We start from the raw sequence: 20,164 nt of genomic DNA, 5'->3' as shown, positions 1-20,164 counted from the left end.
ATAAAATAAATAAATTATAATACAAGAATGATAAATGAACAATTAATTTGTAAGATAAAATAAGATTTTTTAGATGTTAAAGCAATATTATAATTATTAAATGATTTACTGCTATTTTATTTTGCACATACAGCTATCAATGAGCGTAGCCGTGAAAGGGAGGCAGATAGAAAGACTGAGTTTATATTAAAGCAATAGCGCGGAAAATATTTACATATACAGATACATGTGTTACATATGCGTTCATATGCATATGTTCACATGTGTTCGCATGCCGTGTATATAAGGGGTCGACACATACTACGTGAAAAATATAAAATTATAACTATAAATTACATAAATATATGAAAATATATCATACAAAAAACAAAAGAATTACTGTAAATAACGGCTCAATGAAATATTTTGATTATGATGGATACGAATTCAGAAAATGTCACTTTACAACACCAAATTGGCAGATATTTAGTAATCGAACCTTTCAATTAAACTCAATAGAAGGTCACCGTGGATAGTTATAAGCAATAATAAATTATTTAAACAATTATGTTTGTTAAATTGCGTTATTTATTGTCTCACTATGTTAAGAGCGGGCAAAAAAATAAAAATTTCGGAAAAACTTCAACCTCCTGAGTATTTTACCAAATTTTACCAAATCTTTAGGCCAACTTTTAAAAGAAATTGATATTTGTTAATTTTTTATTAATTTATCTGATTTTTTCGAAAGGAAAAAATAACAAGTAAAGTTTTTTTCGTATAAAAACTAATAATTTTGCGCATCAAAAAAGCTGCCACGTGATAAATATTGATTGGGGTTCCCCTCCCTTTCAGATGTTTCAAAATGTTTGAAGCTTCAATTTTTTTAATGATACTATTTTGTTTATTTTACGTAATACTTCTAAGAATCCAGAAAGAACAAAGTTCACATATTTCCGACCGATTTATAATAAAAATAATGTTCTAGCATAAACAATTCTCAAGTTGTTTTGGTTCAGCGCAATACCCCAATAAATTTCTTTGTCACTAATGCCATTCAAAAACTAATTTATTTTATTAATACATGAGGAATATATAAACTAACTTCTCTAAATGATGATTTTATACCATGTGTTCTGCCAATCTTTTTTCAAGCATAATCGTTAAAGAAAATAATAAAAAGTACTGATGCTATATACTGCCACACAAAAGTTTTAGGCCACCTCTTTTTTTATGACTGAATAAATTTTCTTAATTTTAATTATACCAGAGCTAAAAAATTTATCTTTTGAAGGTTGATTGTTTTGGAAATTGCGTATAAAGTAAGCCCAGGGTAAAGCCAATTTGTCTATTTTTTAAGCAGATATTCCAAAAATAGTGTAAATTTCAAAGTTTTCTTAAATTTTCAATAACTTTCAAAATAGTCAACATTTTTTAATGTTCTTGGGCTCATATCGAAGCTTTTTTTCGCCGTAACACACCAGTTTACGGGTATAAATCGTAAACATTTTCTTTTTAAACTGCAAGAACTTGAAGTTGTAACAAAAAAGTTGGAAAAATTGCAATATTATTTTTGGTAACAAAAATATTTTTGTAAAATACATGAAACATATAATCATGGAGTTTCTATGTAATTTCCTCAAAATATATATTTATTTAACGTTTACTCTGAATTACCTACAGATAAGATGTTTTCAAATTTTTCCAACTTTTTTATTACAACTTCAAAGTTCTTGCAATTCGAAAAGAAAGTTTTTACAATTTATACTTGTAAGCTGTTCTGATGCACTAGAAAAAAAACTTCAAAATGAGCCCAAGAACATTGAAAAATGTTGATTATTTCGAAAGTTATAAAAAATTTAAGAAAACATTGAAATGTACACTATTTTTGCAATATCTGTTTAAAAACTAGGCAAATTGGCTTCACCTTGGGCTTATTTAATACAGAATTTTGAAAACAATCAAACTTTTAAAGAGAAATTGTTTTAGCTCTGGTATAATTAAAATTAAGAGAATGTATTGAGTCATAAAAAAAGAGGTGGCTTAAAACTTTTGCACGGAATACAGAATAAGTTTTAATTATAAAATGTGATCTATAATAAAGTTCCACCAAAATCAGCCTGCTATAAGAGACTATAATTGATGTTCTGTAAGAGCTAGAATTAATTGCCTTTGTAGTTTTTGAGATAATTTAATCTTATTTCATTAATTTTCATACATCGTTCATTTAGGATGTACAGCAGACAAAATATTATTTCAAGAAAGAAAAAGATTTAACTTTTTTTTCTAGTAACACGTCTCTTTAAGACGTCATAAATATTTATGCTACAATATATTTTTTTAATTGTTCTACAGTTTGTGATTTTCTTATTTTTTAAAAAATCCAACGTAAAATTAACGAAAATGTGGAATTAAAAACAAACTGATGGCTTTCACACATTTTCAAACTATAAAAGAGAGGAGAAAGCCAATCAATATTAATCAGGTGGGAATTTTTGTTTGGACGAAAAATTAAAAGTTTTGATCACGGAAAACTTAACTTATTAATTGTTTTAAAAAAATGAAATAAATTGATTAAAAAACAACATATATTCAGTTACTTTAAAAGGGGGCATAACGATTTTTGACATATTCGGTAAAAATACTCAGGAGGCATTTCCAAAGCATAATTTCTATGGTACAAACTTTAGCCTGCTTTATTAATCCACTAAGTCCCAAAACGATGAAATTTCTCTCGTACGTTTAAGCTTCAATAATTTTATAAAAAAGACAAGGAATTTATTTTAAAATACTTTTTTCTACTATTTCCGGATATGCTCTAAACGATGCAATGGTTTAAAAACGGAAAATATTGATTTTCAATTAATAATTAACAAATTTAAAAAAAAAAACATTTTTTTAAGCAATTTTTTTTTGTATCAAAAAATAGAGGGGGAAGGAATTTTTTACAGTCGCAAATATGCACAAAAGGCACAAAATGTCTTAACTTTTCAAATCCGTTGATTTTTTTTTATCTACGATTTTTGCAAACAAAATGGCGGCCAAAAAGGGAAACTAAAAATTTGAATTTTCGTTTTATTGATATTTTTTATGATTTTTTCGCTCAAATCATAAAGATTTAATTATTGCAGTAAAAAGGTATTTGAATAGTTTATTTTTCAACAAAATAAAAATATTTAGTGTTAGAAAGGTAAAATACTGATATTAAGATTATAAAAAATCATTATATTGCTATTTTACGTCATTTTCACAGTAATTTCACTCTCATTTATATCCGCTTAGAGTCCACAGCATGCCAGTAAACATTAACTTTTAATTTTATGAAAATAACATCAATGAATCACTTAATCGTTAGAAAAAAACGATATTTTACTCACTGCATTGGATTTTGGTGTGAAAACACTAAATTTTTTTTTTCTGTTTAAAAATATACTATTCAAATACCTTTTTACGGAAATAATTAAATATTTACGATTTGAGCGAAAAAATCACCAAAAATATCGATAAAACGAAATTTAAAATTTTTGGTTTCTGTTTTTGGCTGCCATTTTGTTTTAAAAAATCGTAGATAAAAAAATTCAACGGATTTGAAATGTTCAGACATTTTGTGCACATTTGCGACTGTAAAATATTCCTTCCTCCTTTATTTTTTGATTGAAACAAAAATTGTTAAAATTTTTTTTTTAAATTTGTTAATTATTAATTTAAAATTAATATTTTCCGATTTTTTTCAACATGGTATCGTTTAGAGCATACCCGAAAATAGTAGAAAAGAGTGTTTTACAATAAATTCTTTGCCTTTGTTATAAAATTATTCCAGCTCAAACGTAAGAGAGAAATTTTTTCGTTTTTGGACTTAATGGCTTAAGTGAAACTTGGTTCTAAAGAGGCGTGTATCTTTACTATAGGGGCACTCCATGAATGATCATCTGAAATCGATTGCGGTCAAATTTTAGAAAAAAATTTGTATTGGTATAAAACAGTCTATAATTTTTTTATATATCTTTAGATTCGATTCGTGTATTTTAGGAAAAAAGTATGTTTGTTAACTTGCGTTATTTATTGTCTCACTGAGTAATGAGTGGACAAAAAAAGTAAAATTTCGGAAAAACTGCCCGAAATTCATAATTAGCGCCAAAAACTTGCAAATCCAATTTTTCACTTATGGAGTTTTTTTTGGTACCCTATAAAACAGACTCCAGGGGGGGGGGCGTAAACTAATTTGTTATTTGTATTCTATGATTAATTGTAAACAAAAATGTTGAATTTCTACTAGATTTACGTCTAATATTGACGCTTATAAATAAAATTTACAAAAACGTCTTCTTTTCTCATGGGAAATACGTGTAAAACTTCATGTGGCTTACGGAACCACTAAAAATCATTGAAAAGAAACTTTAATTTTTTATAGATTCGAACAAATTTGGGGGACGATATGCAAAAAATAGTCCACCCTTATATACGTACATCAATTATACTGTCTTTAAAAATTCTAAGAGTTGATTTCTAATATTTCGAATACTGACATACAGAAACCATTTTTCCATTAAAAAGCAATGTCTCAGGTAAATATATTAAGAATTTAATTACCTGATAAGTACTATACATGCATATGACATTCTTATTTTTCCCGAGGCCCAATTTACTTCCTTGTTCCGTGGCCATGGTGAAGGTGGAAAGAAAATTAGTTCGCATTCCTAATTCTGGTGCTGCCTCGTTTGCAACAGATAAAACTGGAACTCCATCTCGATCTGTTATTAATATACTGTAGAGACCTTCAACGCTATTTAAAAGTTCGTGTAAGAACTTTTTTGTTTCCTATAAGAAATAAATTAAAATTGCTCCTGTCAAAAACTGTAAAATGAATTTATCTACACATAACCTCAAAATCGGCTTATTCGTCTTTATAACTGCAAGGATTTTTCAAAAAATAAAAAAACCATTGCTTATTATTTTATCTTCTTACCGCCGCCATTTTGCAGAATAATTTTAGCTTTTTTTCTGATTTTACTGGAATATTATCAGAAAATCAAATTGTTAGAATTAGCCATAAACACTTTGACAGATAGAATATCATGTCATGCACATGCGCCGCAGTCATTTAGCGCGGCGATTTCAAAATAGTTTAAAATTTGAATTTCAATAACTTATTGAGCAATTCAATATATTTTTAGAATGAGCCCCAGCGAAGCTAAATATGATTCTTTTTAAAAATAGAATATATTAATAATAGGTAATACATTAATATTATAAATACATGAATCATTAGATTACGAAAAATAACATCAAGCAAAATGTATACAAAAAAAAAAACTTTAAAAATGTGCAGGTTGTTAGAATAAGAAGTAAAAATTGTGATGAAAAATATTTATTTCATAAATATGACAGAGATAGAGAGAAAGTACTTACATAATCTATTTACAAGCGATTAATACACACATTTAACAAACGACTCAGTCTCATTAGAAAAAAATCTAAAATACTATATTAAATATTTATGAGGATTCTTGATTTTTCTCAAACCGAAGTACGCGTAACACACAACTTTAAGATTCGGGATATTATAATAGACGCTTAGCGATAAACAAAAAAAACTTTGCTGTCTAAGGACTTTGGTAAAGAAAACATACCTACAATAGTATATTCGACCCGCTCAAGACGCAACGAAGGTCGTACTTTCGATGAGCGTGTTATGAAAATAATTATTTCTCGAAATGTAGCTTTGCCGATTTTAAATAAGCTTGGAAAAACAGATCTGATTTGAATTAATGATTGAAGTGATAAATTTTTTTGGAATTATGATTTGCCAATGATCGATTCGGCGTCTGATTTTTCGGGAATGTGTGTATTCGAACCTAAGGTAGGATCGTTCGAACAACCTCCAAACGAGAACATTTTAGGAATTTCTTGACCAAAGTAGATCTTCGAATTTTGCGAGAGCGCATCGTACTTTTTCAATTCTAAATATTCGTTGGACAAAAGTAATTTATTTGCCTCTGCTTGTCTTTTCATTTGGTAAAAGTCTGCGTCAGATCGACTCTTTTCTCGCGCTAAATGCATCTCATCCTCGATGGATGCGATACGCTGCAACGATTCTTTCTCCATAATTTTCTGATCGTACTGAATTCTTGCAACTTGTGACTCTTTCTCAGCCATTATAAGCGCTTTTTTCCGATCCGTTTCAGCGTCTTTCTCAACTACTTTCTGATGCTGAACAGAAATTAGAAGCTTCGTTTTTTCACCTTCCCTGTAATAGAACCAAAATGTATTTAAACAATATCAAATTAATCTCTTAGAGTGCACTGGAAATCAGGGCCGAAAATTGTATGCATCTCAAAACATACTAAGATCTCTTTAATAAACATTAAAATTATTTGAAACTATTTTCAAGTTCTTAAAAACCAATTCACAAAAACGAGTAAAATTATTATTTTGAAAAATTGGTTTATATTAGTTGTATTTTGAAGATTATAAAAATAGTTTAAATGTGTATGAACGACATCTCGGGAAGTGGAATGGATGATTAACGCTCTAATAAAATGGAAAACACTTTAATTAAAAATACTCATTTTAATGAGCCACATGTTTTAAATTCTGTGTAAGTTTGCCTTATGATCTGCCGTTTTCGAGAAAAATTGATTTTTCTGTGAAATCATATAAATTCGTTATAAGAAAACCCTAAATATTATTCGATTTATGTTTACTTTCGATTTTAATACAGAGCATACAAAAAAAATGGAAAATGCAAGTTAAGATTCGGGCTTCTCTTTTTTGAATATCCCTAAGTATGCAGAAAAATGTCACATTTTGTATATAACATGAGCAAAGGTAACTTTATTACCAAATAATAGGCGAGCAATGTAGTATAAAAATAACTAAAAAAAAAACATTTATCAACACTTTCCAAGCGTTATTATATTCAGTTTTTTTTTTTTTTTAATCAAAAGCCTTTTTTTAATTTTTGAGGCTAAAATATAAAAAATTTCACTTTGAATCGCTCTGAAAATTTCATGGTCGTATGTTAGCATCAAAAATTGAAAAGAGCTCAAATTCGGACAAATCTATTATCAGATAAACTTTATTTGGTTTGTTTTAATTAAAAAAATTAAATACTCCCATTTCATGTTTTAGTTTTTTAAAACGGAATTTTTGCCCATTATATAAATTTAAAGTCACTTTTACTCATGTTACATAAAAGTTTAAAGACTGTTGAATACGGCTGATTTGATTAAGGGCATGTGATACTTAGAAAATTGTCGATTTTACCAGTTTTAGGTTCCCCCGGCTTTTTTTCTTGAATAATAAATATTTTGTCTTAAAAGTTTGGGAAACGATAGCGAATATGCTAACGGACGTCCCCACCCTACCAAAAGAAATCTCAGAGTTTTCATTAGCGAAATAGCTTGGCCCATTTGAGTCTATAAACAAAGTCGATTTGAAAAAAAATAGTTTCGGAGATAGTTTGAGAGATTTGGGTCCTTTTCAAGATCCTTTTAGTGGTCGTTTTAAGAGTGGTGCGACGGTAATATAATGTTCCTTTTATATTCGTCACGTACCGGGCGGGCAGAGTTATTTACAGTAGTTGGTCGTGGCTAATCCGCTCTCGCTTTTTAAATTTCTCTTCAAATTATTAACACTTTTTTTTAATTGATGAATTTTCTCATTATACTTATTTATAATTATAACTTATATACTGATATACAATTTTCTAGTTGAATTCAAAAATGTTGTCTTTTTTCGCGTATCTCATTCCATTTACGAGTAACGTTCTAATAATTCCAATTTTAAGCATTAAAAAAAAGTTAGATATCTGAAGTCATCGAAACCCATAGATTCCGAATTATTATGTTTTAGGCTGTTAACTATGAAATTAAAAAAAATCTACTTCTAAATTTTAATCCGAAAGCTTAACAAAGGACCCTTGAGTGTCGGCTGCTCTATTAGTCTATTGAGATAGCCTCTCTGCTTGTTATTTATGATCGTATTCTTATTTCAATTTCGGAAAGGATATTTTAAAGTCTTCAGACCATTTAAACGAGCTTCCTGGACCTTTAAAAATATCTACCTGAGTGCCTGTGGAGAATTTCTTTGAGATTCTTTGACCATTAGAATTTTTAGTATATACTCAAAGATTCTTTTCGGTAGGGTATGCATTAAATTTTTATTTAGCACAATAAATTTTGTTGTTATTATATCCCCCAAAAAAGAGTCCGGGGACTCCGTTATGATATTTTATAGCATCTCCGAATTCAGTTTTTAAAAATTTAAAAAAAAAAAAAAAAAAACCGGGGAAACTGTAAGTATCACATGCCCTTAAATTCCATTTTTAATGGTAGAATCTGAGTTTTTCTCAATTCTATAATGCACATAAATGTGACATTTTTCTGCATCCTTGCAATTTTAAAATAAAATTTCGAAATAAAAAAAAATTTAATAAAAGGACGTGACATAAATTCGAAAAAAAATGACAATTATTATAGTTTAGTATCAAAATGATGAAAAATGAGGCGGCAACCGACTTCAGAGAAATAAAATAGAATGGCCGTCAAGATGATCCTATTAAATTCTTAATAACATTCAAATTTATTACAATAATTTTTTAGTTATTACCTATGTACACCGCTGGGAATGATACTTTTTTTTAATTTCCATGACCTAACTCAAAAAGTTAATTCTTTTGGAAAATTTTCTGTTCCAAATCAGAATCCTAACTATAATTCTTTTCGAAAATTCCACGTTCCGTGTTAAAATTTTAATTCCATTGGAAAATTCACGGTTTCCAGGCAGAATTATAATTCTTATAAGAAATTTTCTCTTCCAAATCAGAGTACTCATAATTATTTTAGAAAATTCCTGGTTCGAAGTCAGAATTATACTTTATTATACTTCTATTTTAAATCCAAATATAACTCAGAAGCATAATTGTATTGGAAAGTTTTCTGTTTCAACTTAAAATGATAATTCTTTTCAAACAATTCCTGTTCAAAGTCAAAACTATAATAATTCTTTTCGAAAATTTTCATTTTAAATTCATGATTTATTTTTAAATCCGTTCTAAACCATAATTAAAGTTTTCATATTTTCATCTCAAAATGTAAGTATTTCTCTCTTTGATTTATAAAAATAAATATTTGCATTTTCAGATAAACACTAATTTACGAGCGTAAGTATACAACGTATTTCAAGATTTTAAAAGGTAAAAAAAAATGCAAACAGCATCACTCACATTATCGTCATTATCGACAATAAAGTCTTTCTTATTATTCGTTTCGTTATTAAACAAACTAAAAGTAATAAAATATCAAAAACATTTTGATAATAATTCTAGTACAATCGAATAAAAAAATTCCAGTCACTAAATAACGAAAGAATTTTCGATAGTGCACTTACATGAGTTCGTAATTTTTTCTGATAACTTCCGGTATTTTTGGTTTTGTAACTCGAACTGCTTGAATATTCAAGCCAGGTGCCAATTCGTTCAAGTCCCTTTGGAGTGCAGTCTTTAGATTTTCGTCTATTTGATCGAAAAGATCGATATAAACTTCGTGCAAACTGTGAACGGAGCAAAACTGATTCAATTCATGATGGACTTTATTGAAGATCAAGGTCCGATCGTAGTCCGCCGTAAAGTTTCGGACCATGTTGTAGACTAAAAATTAAATGCAGGAACTCGTGCAGGAATTTTTGAATAAACTAACTTAAGTTACAATCTAAAAGTAATGTTTTACTGAGATATTAGAAGTTTCTTACCGGCGTTTGCATCCAGGATATTAACGACTTCTATACGATCAAAATAAATCATCACGCCTCCGCTAGTTCCACATGGAACGTTTTTCACTTCGTCGGTTTGCAAAGTTACTTGCACGGTTCGAAACGAAGTTAAGAGAGGAACCATCATGTGGAATCCTGGATTACTTACTTGAGGCAATAAGGCACCGCCCTAAATTTAAGAAGGAACATAGTAATTGCTCAATTTATACAATGTTTCTATCTCTAATATTGTACATATGTTTTCAATTGTTTGAAGGCTTTTGAATTAAAGTGGCTGATTCAAAAAGGGGGGGGGGTAGGGAAAAGTTTAAACATTTATTTCCACATGTAGAAAAGAGGAAAAATCTTTTTATAAGAAATTTGATAGTTTTTAAATAATGTGAATAAATTTAAAAATACACTCTTCAATTCTCTTAAACTCAAATTAAAAAACGCCTACGTTTGAGCACCTAAAATATTTTACATTTTCAAAATCACGGTGGTCGTTTCAATCGAAGCAAAAAAGTTTCCGGTCATTTTTCGGTTCGCAAAAATTTGCTACAGTCATGAAAATGTTTTCATCTGAAGTAATCACAGTTAAACTAACAACTTAAGCACTAAAGGTGGAACTTTTTGAATTTTTAACGTTCACAATTGAAGCTTAAGAGAAATTTGATTCAGGCATTTTTTATTTAAACGTTAAACAATTCACAAAATTTTTCAACTTTTATAAACTGAACAGTTTAAAGATTTACGATTAAAAATGATAAATTCTGGATATCATTTTCAATGCCCTTAAATCTAAATTGAAGAATAAATCAGTACATTTGTTTAATATTCGAAATTTTATCATTTTAAGAATTTTAAGTTAGAAAAATAAAAAATGAAACGATTCATTTTTTTAACTTAACATTTTATCATTTAAATGTTAAATTATTATTATTTGAAGCCGTTTTTTCAAACAATTCAATGTCAAATGGTTTATTTTTGAAATATTGATTTATAATTGATCATTTTTAATGAATGAACATTGTTAATCATTAAAATAATTTACTTTTTTTTATTGAAAAAATTCGCATTGAATGGGTTAACAAATAAACATTTTAGACTGAAACAATATCAGAAAAGGATATGGAACTGAATAAAAGCGTATTGTAAAATAAACTGTTATAGAACTTTAATTCCCAAATTACAATTTAATGTTAAAAACCATTAATTCATCTGTATTTACAGATCGTCAAATTAAAAGTTGTTTTGATCAAATATGTTAAATATTAAAAGATTTATATTTTTAATTGTTCAAGTCCTCATAAATACATTTTAAAATGCTTCACATTGAAAATGTACGCTTAAAAATTAAGACTCATAAATAGGACATTTTGAAAGTAAAAGATTTTACAATTACTTATTATGAACTAACGGATTTTACAATTAAAAAAGTTAACAGCTGAATTGATCATTCAAAAAAATTAGAAATGGAACTTATTTCATATTTGCATTATAACTTGTGGTATGAAATTTTCGCTATTTCAAGTGATTGGATAGATTTTTTCTTCTAAAAATGTTGGAAATGGTGAACTAAACATTTGTACATATTTTATTGGTAAGATTTAAAAAGAAAATTTGAGAATGCTCAACACAACTAGACAAATTTAAAATTGAAGTGAATCAATTTTAAAAGTTTGGATTTAAATTGCTCAAGTTAGAAAATTTAACTTTGCAGTTGACCACCTTGGAAGATAAAATTTTTTTATTATTAAACTTTATACATTTCAATTAAAAAGTAATCACCAGAGCGCGGACGAGCGTAATCTGAAGCAGTGATCCCAGATCTGAAACGAGGCGTGGTCCAATACTTTCGATGCTGGGCTGGCGATTCTCATGATTTGAATACTTCGCGCGCCTCTTTAATGCGTGTATTTTGAGGTTACGTTACTTCAAGTATAAAATACAAATTATATAAATATTAATACTATTATATATATAAATTATACTATTATAATTATGTTATATTATGATAGTCTTATTTAAATCTTGATCCACATTTGAAAGAAATTAAAGAAATTGGTGATTTTGGAATTCATCTCGTTTGGATAAAAACTCCATTATTTGATTGAAAAATTAATTATTTTGTTAATAAAATACATGATATTTATATATATATATAACGTATATCTAACGTAACCTCAAAATACACGCATTAAAGAGGCGCGCGAAGTATTCAAATCATGAGAATCGCCAGCCCAGCATCGAAATCTGGAAATATTAAAATCCCAATCTCTTCATTTTATTTTAAAGCAGATAGAGATAAAAATAGAACCGCCGAAGTGTTCCGACCTGCAATCGTGCATCTTCGAGTTTTCAAATTCAGAAGAGGAGAAATGGGTTGCGCGCGCAACCCAGGCATTTATATCGTCTCCTACCATATTCAGACGGCCATAGACGTGTCATAGGATTGGACCACGCCTCGTTCCAGATCTGGGATCACTGGTCTGAAGTTGCGCACAGAGCGTAGCCTCGGCTCCACGAAGGAATAATAAGGAGACCTAACTCCGTTCCCCCACTTGGCAATAGAAACATTACCGTAAGTAATACGCACATTACAGGAAGATCTTAGATTTGAGTGCGCAGATGCGCAGTTGTCCTCTTCCTATACATGAAAAAGTGTGCTGAATTATTCCTTCGTGCTCGGCTCCCTCGTTGCGGAGAACCGTCGCATGGAGAGAAGTGGTCGGAGAGCCGCGCGAACATTTGAATGTCTGTGGTTGTGATGAGCAGGCAGCACTGAGTATAATGAAAAGAAAATAGAGCGACAAATGAAAAGTTGTCATCACTGCAAATACAGGGTGGACGCTGGACCTGAAAATCGGGAAATGGTAGCGAATTTATTTTTTTGACCGGAAATTTTACAAATTTTTAGAAAATAGATCTGCCCAGTTTTGATTTCAACGGTGGTTTAAATAATTATCTAAATTTTGTTATATTTTTCAATTATGATATCATTCAGTTTAGATTTAGAATGCTTATTTCGAAAATCTTTCACTTTAAAAATGTTCATATTTTTAGAATTTCCAGATTTAAACTTTAAAAATTAAACAGTTTTAATTTAAAAGTCTTATTAGTTAGACTAATGTAAACACCCGATTGAAACTTTATAAAATATTTTTTATTTTAAAATAAATTTAAAATAATATATTCGTAATTAAAGGCTTTAAATAAATCTCAAATATTGTTTCAGTAAAAAATATTCCACTTTTAAACCAGTCAATTTGAAATTTTTTAATTAAGCAAAATAAAAATGATCTAATATTTAGATATATCTGACTTTTCAATTTAAATCCGTAATTGCAAATGAAATACAAAAAACTAAACTTTGAATGATACAAGTTTAATTGCACTATTTAAAAAAATTAAATTTATTAATAAAATTGTGGAATTGTTATGTATAAATAACCATTTAACACCTACTGGCTTTAAAAAAGAATTCAAGTAAGTTCAAGAAATGTTTAAAAGTTTTGACAAAAATTCAAAACTAAATAATTATCTTAAATGATTTCAAATAATTTCCACGATTTTTAAGAATTGTGAAGAACTTCTAAAGAATAAAACACCTTTCCTTAGAGTTCGTAAGAAAATTGAAAATGATTTTTTATTTTGAAAAATTAATTAAAGAGAATCTTTAAAAAGGTTTCGAAAGATTTAAGAAACTATGAAAAAAGAATGTGGAAGACTTTAAGAATTTTCTTTTTAAATTTAGCATAATTTTTTTTTAATTTCAACAATGGCTGATAGATCATTGTTATCTGACATTTAATTTGACATTCTTTTTCGGCACCGTTTTATTTCATTTCAGGGTTGCCGTTTTCATTTATTTATTGACCGGGAATTTTATACGTTTTTTCAGACCCAAAAATATAAATCCACGTTATCATGTTCAATGCTCTAAATTAAGGAATCAATAAATGAATTTAAATTATTTTCAAAATTATACTATTTTAGGGAATTTTAAGCTAGAAATATTAAGAATTGAACAATTACATTTTCTTATAAAATAAACTCTTCTTAAATTAAAAGTTAAATTATTTCTATTTCAAATACTTTAAAAATACTTAAAACACTTTAAAATTTTATTTCAAAATCTTGAAAAATCTTAATGTTGTTTTACGTTTTTCAAATTTAAAATTATTTTTGAAGCTGTTTAAGAACTTCTAAGTTTCTTTTAAAATGATTCGCATTTTTCCTCAATCTTTTTTAAAAATTAGGCCAAATTAAAAAAAAAATTGCTTAAAATTTTCCACATTCATTTTTCAGTTTCGTAAATCTTTCTAAATCTTTTTAAACATTCTCTTAAATTAATTTTTCAAAATAAAAAATCATTTTCAATTTTCCTACGAATATTAAGGAAATGTGTTTTATTCTTTTAAAGCCCTTCACAATTTTTAAAAATCTTCGAAATTATTTGAAATCATTTCAGATATTTAATTAGGTTTGAATTCTTCCAAAAATTCTAAATATTTCTTGAACTTACTCGATTTTTTCTAAAGTTCAAAAATTTTTAGTAACAAATTAAAGTTTTTTAAATAGAGTAATTAAAATTGGAACGTTGAAAGTTTAGTTTTGTGTTTTTGATTTGCAATTACGGATTTTAAATTAACAGTCAAATATTTCTAAATATTAAATAATTGTCATTTTTCTTAATTAAAAAATTTCAAATTAAATGGTTTTAAAATGTAATATTTTAAACTGAAACAATATTTGAAAGTTAATTAAAAATTAAAAAAAGTTCATAAATTTTCAACCGGGTGTTTACATTTGTCTAACTATTAAGACTTTCAAATTTAAACAGTTTAATTTTTAAAGTTTAAATCTGGAAATTCTAAAATTTTCAACTGATTCCGAATCATCTTGTAAAATCAATTATTATTTACTTTCTAATACTTAAACTACAGTTTAATTAAAACATTATTAATTAATTTATATTCAAATTTGAACGACTAAAAATGTTTTTTTAAGTCTTAAATCATCTATTCCAAACATTTCTAATTTTTAATTTTTTCAGTCTTTAAAACTGCATTTTAAAATTCTTTAAACAAAAATGTACGCTTAAAAATTAAAATAAACCATTTTTAAAGTGAAAGATTTTCGAATTACGCATTCTAAACTGAATGATATCATAATTGAAAAATATAGCAAAATTTAGCTAATTCTTTAAAACACGGTTGAAATCAAAACTGGACAGATTTATTTTCTAAAAATTTGTAAAATTCCCAGTCGAAAACGTATAATTTGTCGCTCTATTTCCTTTTCATTCTACTCAGTGCTGTCTGCCCATCACAGCCACAGACATTCAAATGTTTGCGCGGCTCTCCCACCACTTCTCTCCATGCGACGGTTCTCCGCAACGAAGGCAACGAGGGAGCCGAAGCTACGCTCCATGATCTAAGAATACACGGTCTAGCCAAAGATATTATATCTTTGGTCTAGCCATCAGCTCCCCCAATTTCGTCGCCAGGCGCACTCCACCAAACCCAGTCATCTTGGTTATCAGCGGCGTATCTAGGAAAAATAGCGCCCACGGCAAGCATGAAAAATTGCACGCCCCTGTGCAAAACAACTTCACCAAAGTATCTTTGTCTACTAATTTTCCGTGTTTTTTTTTTATTTTGAAGTAAAAAGATAATTTTTGGTAGAATTTGAAACACGTATCGTTTTAAATATTTGAATAATTATTAATGAAATTATCACATAAGAATCTCGTATCACACGCTTACCTGCGTTTTCGTTATATGTATATCATTGTATTGTATTGATATGTATATCATTTCAATATAATATATTATAATTGACAGGTTATTTTAACAATATTTCTTCGTATTTCTTCTACATTACAAGGATTTAAAGTAATATATTTTTTAATATTTTAAATTATCTATGACACAAACTGCATTATTTCGAAACAAATTTCATTGCTTTATAAATTGTATAATTCCTTTATCTTTTAACACCTTTTACTTGATATCTTCGCTTCTGGCATTTACTACATTTCAAATATATTTAATTTCGCGCGCTCACTTTTCCAATGTGGCTGGTTGTGGTGGAGTTGCTCCTTATTGGTTAACTTTTTTTTAGTTAATACTTATTTTAAATATATACACTTTAATACACTTCAATATATATACTTATTTTAAAAATTTAAAAAAAAATATATATATTTTTTAACTCTTCCAATTTTATGTTGGATAACTACTTCTGTTACCGGGTTTCACATTTTCAACATGTTTTAAAATGTTTTACCCTAAAGTTTTTTTAAGATTGTTTATTTCCAATAAACTAATTATAGTCGAGCATTTGGGGTTAAAACTTGATTTTTTTTAGTTGGCAATTTATGGTATTTCAGTTTAAAATTCATGTAAGTTTTTGAAAAATCATATTTTTTGGAAGAAAATTGATAATAACGGTTGAAAATTTATCTTTTTGATTGAAAATTAATTTCTTTGTTTGAAAAATTAACCTGAAAGAAAAATTTATGATTGGTCAGGGAATACCTGGAAATTAAATTTAATTGATTTGTATTTATTTAAATTAAAAAAAATATTGATTTCAGTTTATCTTTTCCAATAATGATTCATCAGTTGAGAGTATACCAGATAAACTCCTTATACGATCCGAATAAGTGAAAAATGAGTTTTATTTAATTTAATTTGTAATAATTTTATTCAATTGATTAAATTAAACCAAAAAATGCAGATTTATGTTTATATTTTCTAAGAATAATTTATTAGTTGAGATTTTAAAAATATTCCCGATAAACTCGTGGTAAGAATCCGTATAAGAAATAAAAAAATGATGCAATACTCACTCGAAAGTAGACACCGACGTGTCCTTCATCAATGCGATGTAACGAGAAATTAAATATTATAGCTAGAAAAACTAAAATACAAATTCCTACAACATTTTGATCGATCATTGTTGGTCTGGTTTGTACCTCCTATCTGTAATCACACAATCCGAGAGAGGTTACGATGGAACATAAAATCGATAAAATCCATTTTAAATGACATAACTTAGATTGACTCTTCATGATCGAAGTTTAAATTCTATTTATCAAATTACGGCTCATAAAAATCAACAGAAAATGAGTATTCGATTCTATCTGATTGATTTGATTATATGAAATAGTTTAAAGAGGTTATGTTCGGCAGCTCTCATTTAATAAAACAAAAAGCGTTGATAGTACATTGTTACTTACCAACTATTTCATGTTCTGTTAATACACGAATTTCAATAGAGTAAAGTTTACAAGAAGGGATTGAATCTAATCAGAATATAATTACTTAAATTAATTTTCCAACTCTGTCAAATTCACACCAACTGTCAAAACCCTACAAAATCCGACTGGCCGCCATTTGTTGCTGACATAACATCGCTTCCGGTTAAACAAATCAGACTGTCACAGTTCCTTGAGTTTGAAACGAGTTATTTTCATTGTTATTGCGTGTAATTTGGTTATTTGTTGATTTATATAAAAGCTACGTGTTGAATTATAATTTGTAAATTAAAAAAAGATTTACAATAATTAAAATATATTATTAATGAGTGACAATTTTGTCGAAACCAGCAAGTTAGCAAGTATAAGTTTATTTTGTAGCACATATCTTTCATTGTAATTAATTATTTAAGTACAAATTTATTTCGTGCGACTGCAAATTTTAAGTAGTCTGTAGTCTAGAAGAAAATTGAAAGAAAATATGCTTCTTTATTTCGAAATTTCACAAACGTTCATTTTAGATTTTTAGGTTATGTATGTTTTGCTGGGTTTACCCGGCCCTTTTTATACTCAACAAAATTAATCAATTTCATTTTCTAACTGCGAATAGCCAATATTTTCGAGCGGATGTTTCTCCTTATCGCAAAAAATACTTTTTTTATTTTATGTGTATTGCTGTGAGTGCCTGAATACTATAATTACGATAATTTTACTTTCTTACATTTTTGCATATCATTATCTACATTGTTTTCGAAAATTATTCCTTTTATTCTTATAGTTTCTTGTGTTTGTTTCGTCCAGCAGAAGAGATTTCACATCTTCTATATTTTGAATTAAAACTTTGAGTTCTTGAAGAGCTCTTTTAGCCAACATTCCTTCTGGAGTCGTTGCTGGTTCCAAAAGTAGCATTTTCAGAGATTTTTTCAAAAGTCCCTCAGCTTCTTCTAATTTTGAAAGGAGATCCTGGGAGGAAATTTCATGAGCTGCATAGGCCTGATTTGCCAAAATAGCCACAGGAAAATGCATTTCGTACAGCATTATACCTACAAAAAAATGGCATAGATTCATTTAATTTTTCTCAAATAAAAAATTACAACCTTGTGAATTTTTCGCAAATCAATTTTCAATACCCTTAAGCCTCGAAATGCCCGGTTCGACAATTTCCAGGACATTGAATATCTCTTTGCAAAGTTCCAACATGCGTAACAAAGTTTTCTTCTGAGGACTAGGGGAAGATAATTCTCTTCTATATTCAGTCAGTAATTTCTGTTTTAGACTCAAAACCAGAAAATGATTCGTGTGAAATGTCTTAGTTAATGTCTTCAACAAATGTTCTAGTATCTGCAAGGAGAAAAATACAAAAAACATTTGATTAGTATTCTATCAGTATCTATTGATCTTCAATTTGTTGTTTTTAAGAATCGAAATTAATTCTGACCTTGATATCAGTGTCTTCGATTTCGTTTATTAATGCCCTTGATACTTCCAAAGTTCTTCGTATTAAACATCCATGAAAGAGTCTTTCACAGATTTGGCAGTGCCACATGGTTTCTTTTTTATAAGGGTTGCTCACCAAGGGATCTTTCACTGCTAAGTAACCTTTTCTACATCTTGGACACATAATTGAACTAAGGTGAGAGCCTCCTTCGAAAGGATCAAGGCAAGCACGACATGCACATTCAAAATATTTTCCTTCTCGAAGATGTTCTCTTCGTTCTGCTGAACCCTAGAATTCCGAAATACTTAATAATTATAAAAAGAGATTTTTTCAAGTTGATGAGACTAACCGATAATGAGGAAGTATAGTTAAAATAGATAATCTCCCCTTCTTGAATTGACAGACTTGCGAAAACTGTCAGTTGAAATTTATCGTCGACTGTGATGTGTGTATTTCCTCTACAGTCATGAGCTATCAATGAAGTCTGTGGATAAAGTCCACGAAGGAGAGACTCGCCGAGACCTCCTGGAGATCTCAGTTCAAACGAGTTTACGTCCAAAATACCGCAGATTTTTTGCACTAAGTCTCCCGCATTCTCGTCACTTTCCGGAATCAATAACATTCTTCTAAAAACCTAACAGATCATTGTATTTTTTAATTTTACATAATGGGGCTATTTAAAATTTGTGACGAAGGTGGGTGGGGCAGAATGCGACAAATAGATGAAAGTTATATATCTAAATAACAATTTTTTTAAATTTTTAAAAGAATGAAAATGAGTGATTTCGTTTAAAAATAAAGCGTTTGCATCTAAATACAGATCTCACACCCCTTCTATTTTGGTTAAAAATTCTACTGTCTGCTTGACTATTGAACAATTTTGTTTAAAATTAAGTTTTTGACTGAAAATTGATGTATTTCATTACGTATTCATCTTTTTTCGTAGAAAGTAAATGTTCTTGATTGAAAATTCAATTAGGTTGGTTTTAGGCTGAACTATTTTGTTAAAAATTAATTTAATTATTTATAGATCCGTCTCTGGTTCAAAATTCAACTTTTTTTCAAAATTCGTTTTATGTTGTTGAAAATCAAATGTTTCAACTGAAAATTCAAGTTTTTGTTGAAAATTGATAGTTTTTAATTTAAAATTCAATTCTTTGCTTGAAATTAAACTTTTTTTTTGAAGTTAATACTTTTGAGTTTAAAATGCAACAGTTTTGCAGAAAAATAGAACCTTTGGTTTAAAAATTTAACGGGTTTGTTGAAAATGATCCTTTCTAGTTTTAAAATTCTACTATTTGGTTAAAAATTCGTTTTATTTTTTGCTTGAAAATTCCAGTATTTGCTTGTAAATGCAACTTTTCTCAAATTTAATTTGTTTGTTTCTCAAAAATTCAAATATTCAGTTCAAACATCATCTGTCTTGTTTGAACATTCCTTTTTTCGGGTTTAAAGTTCAACTTTTTTATCACAAATTTTACTTTTTAGTTTGAAAATTTAATTCTTTTGTATTGAAAATTCATCTTTTTTGTCGAACATGAGCCTTTTTTGTTGAAAATGCAAAATATTCGTAATTGAAATCTTAAGCGTTTCATATTGAATACAATATGATTTATTGAATGAATACAATATACCAGGTGTATACATATGAAACCGGTATTGCCATTTAGCGGCCAGTAGGCACAATTGTAGGCACTGTCGGAACTTACCATTTGTGCTAATTGGCATATTGT

At 28.3% G+C, this 20,164-nt stretch overlaps 3 protein-coding genes across 3 annotated transcripts in view; all 3 read right to left on the bottom strand.

Annotated features, from left to right (window-relative positions):
• Positions 1-5,059, bottom strand: part of LOC117180198 (ragulator complex protein LAMTOR3-A) — a 10,685-nt gene extending 5,626 nt beyond the window's left edge. The window contains exons 1-2 of the mRNA XM_033372579.1: positions 4,943-5,059; positions 4,567-4,794 (exon numbers count right to left, since the gene is read on the bottom strand). Of these exons, the coding sequence (XP_033228470.1) occupies positions 4,567-4,794; positions 4,943-4,951 (237 nt within the window). The 5' untranslated portion in view covers positions 4,952-5,059. The remainder of the gene's footprint in view (positions 1-4,566; positions 4,795-4,942) is intronic.
• A 475-nt stretch (positions 5,060-5,534) lies between these two features.
• Positions 5,535-17,533, bottom strand: LOC117180028 (erlin-1-like). The gene is made up of 5 exons (XM_033372310.1): positions 16,976-17,533; positions 16,586-16,718; positions 9,727-9,916; positions 9,367-9,625; positions 5,535-6,223 (listed from the first exon to the last, which is right to left on the bottom strand). The coding sequence occupies exons 2-5, from the start codon at positions 16,691-16,693 to the stop codon at positions 5,773-5,775; spliced, it is 1,008 nt and encodes a 335-aa protein (XP_033228201.1). The 5' UTR covers positions 16,694-16,718; positions 16,976-17,533; the 3' UTR covers positions 5,535-5,772.
• Positions 17,534-17,654: 121 nt separating this feature from the next.
• Positions 17,655-20,164, bottom strand: part of LOC117180518 — a 7,550-nt gene continuing 5,040 nt past the window's right edge. Inside the window, exons 13-16 of the mRNA XM_033373015.1 lie at positions 18,781-19,065; positions 18,432-18,719; positions 18,124-18,334; positions 17,655-18,036 (exon numbers count right to left, since the gene is read on the bottom strand). Coding sequence (XP_033228906.1) covers positions 17,729-18,036; positions 18,124-18,334; positions 18,432-18,719; positions 18,781-19,065 — 1,092 coding nt within the window. The 3' untranslated portion in view covers positions 17,655-17,728. The remainder of the gene's footprint in view (positions 18,037-18,123; positions 18,335-18,431; positions 18,720-18,780; positions 19,066-20,164) is intronic.

The sequence above is a fragment of the Belonocnema kinseyi genome, chromosome 9 (genome assembly GCF_010883055.1).
Source record: "Belonocnema kinseyi isolate 2016_QV_RU_SX_M_011 chromosome 9, B_treatae_v1, whole genome shotgun sequence".
In the NCBI taxonomy this organism is placed as follows: domain Eukaryota; kingdom Metazoa; phylum Arthropoda; class Insecta; order Hymenoptera; family Cynipidae; genus Belonocnema; species Belonocnema kinseyi.
The sequence above is the reverse complement of the archived record's forward strand: the minus strand, read 5'-3'. Positions and strand labels throughout refer to the sequence as shown.

Coding starts and splice junctions, on each gene's coding strand:
- LOC117180028 (XM_033372310.1), bottom strand. CDS start 16,693: ATGATCGATCAAAATGTTGTAGGAATTTGTATTTTAGTTTTTCTAGCT. Junction 9,917..16,585: donor ACGTCGGTGTCTACTTTCGA/GTGAGTATTGCA, acceptor TCTTAAATTTAG/GGCGGTGCCTTATTGCCTCA. Junction 6,224..9,366: donor AGAAAAAATTACGAACTCAT/GTAAGTGCACTA, acceptor GTTCTATTACAG/GGAAGGTGAAAAAACGAAGC.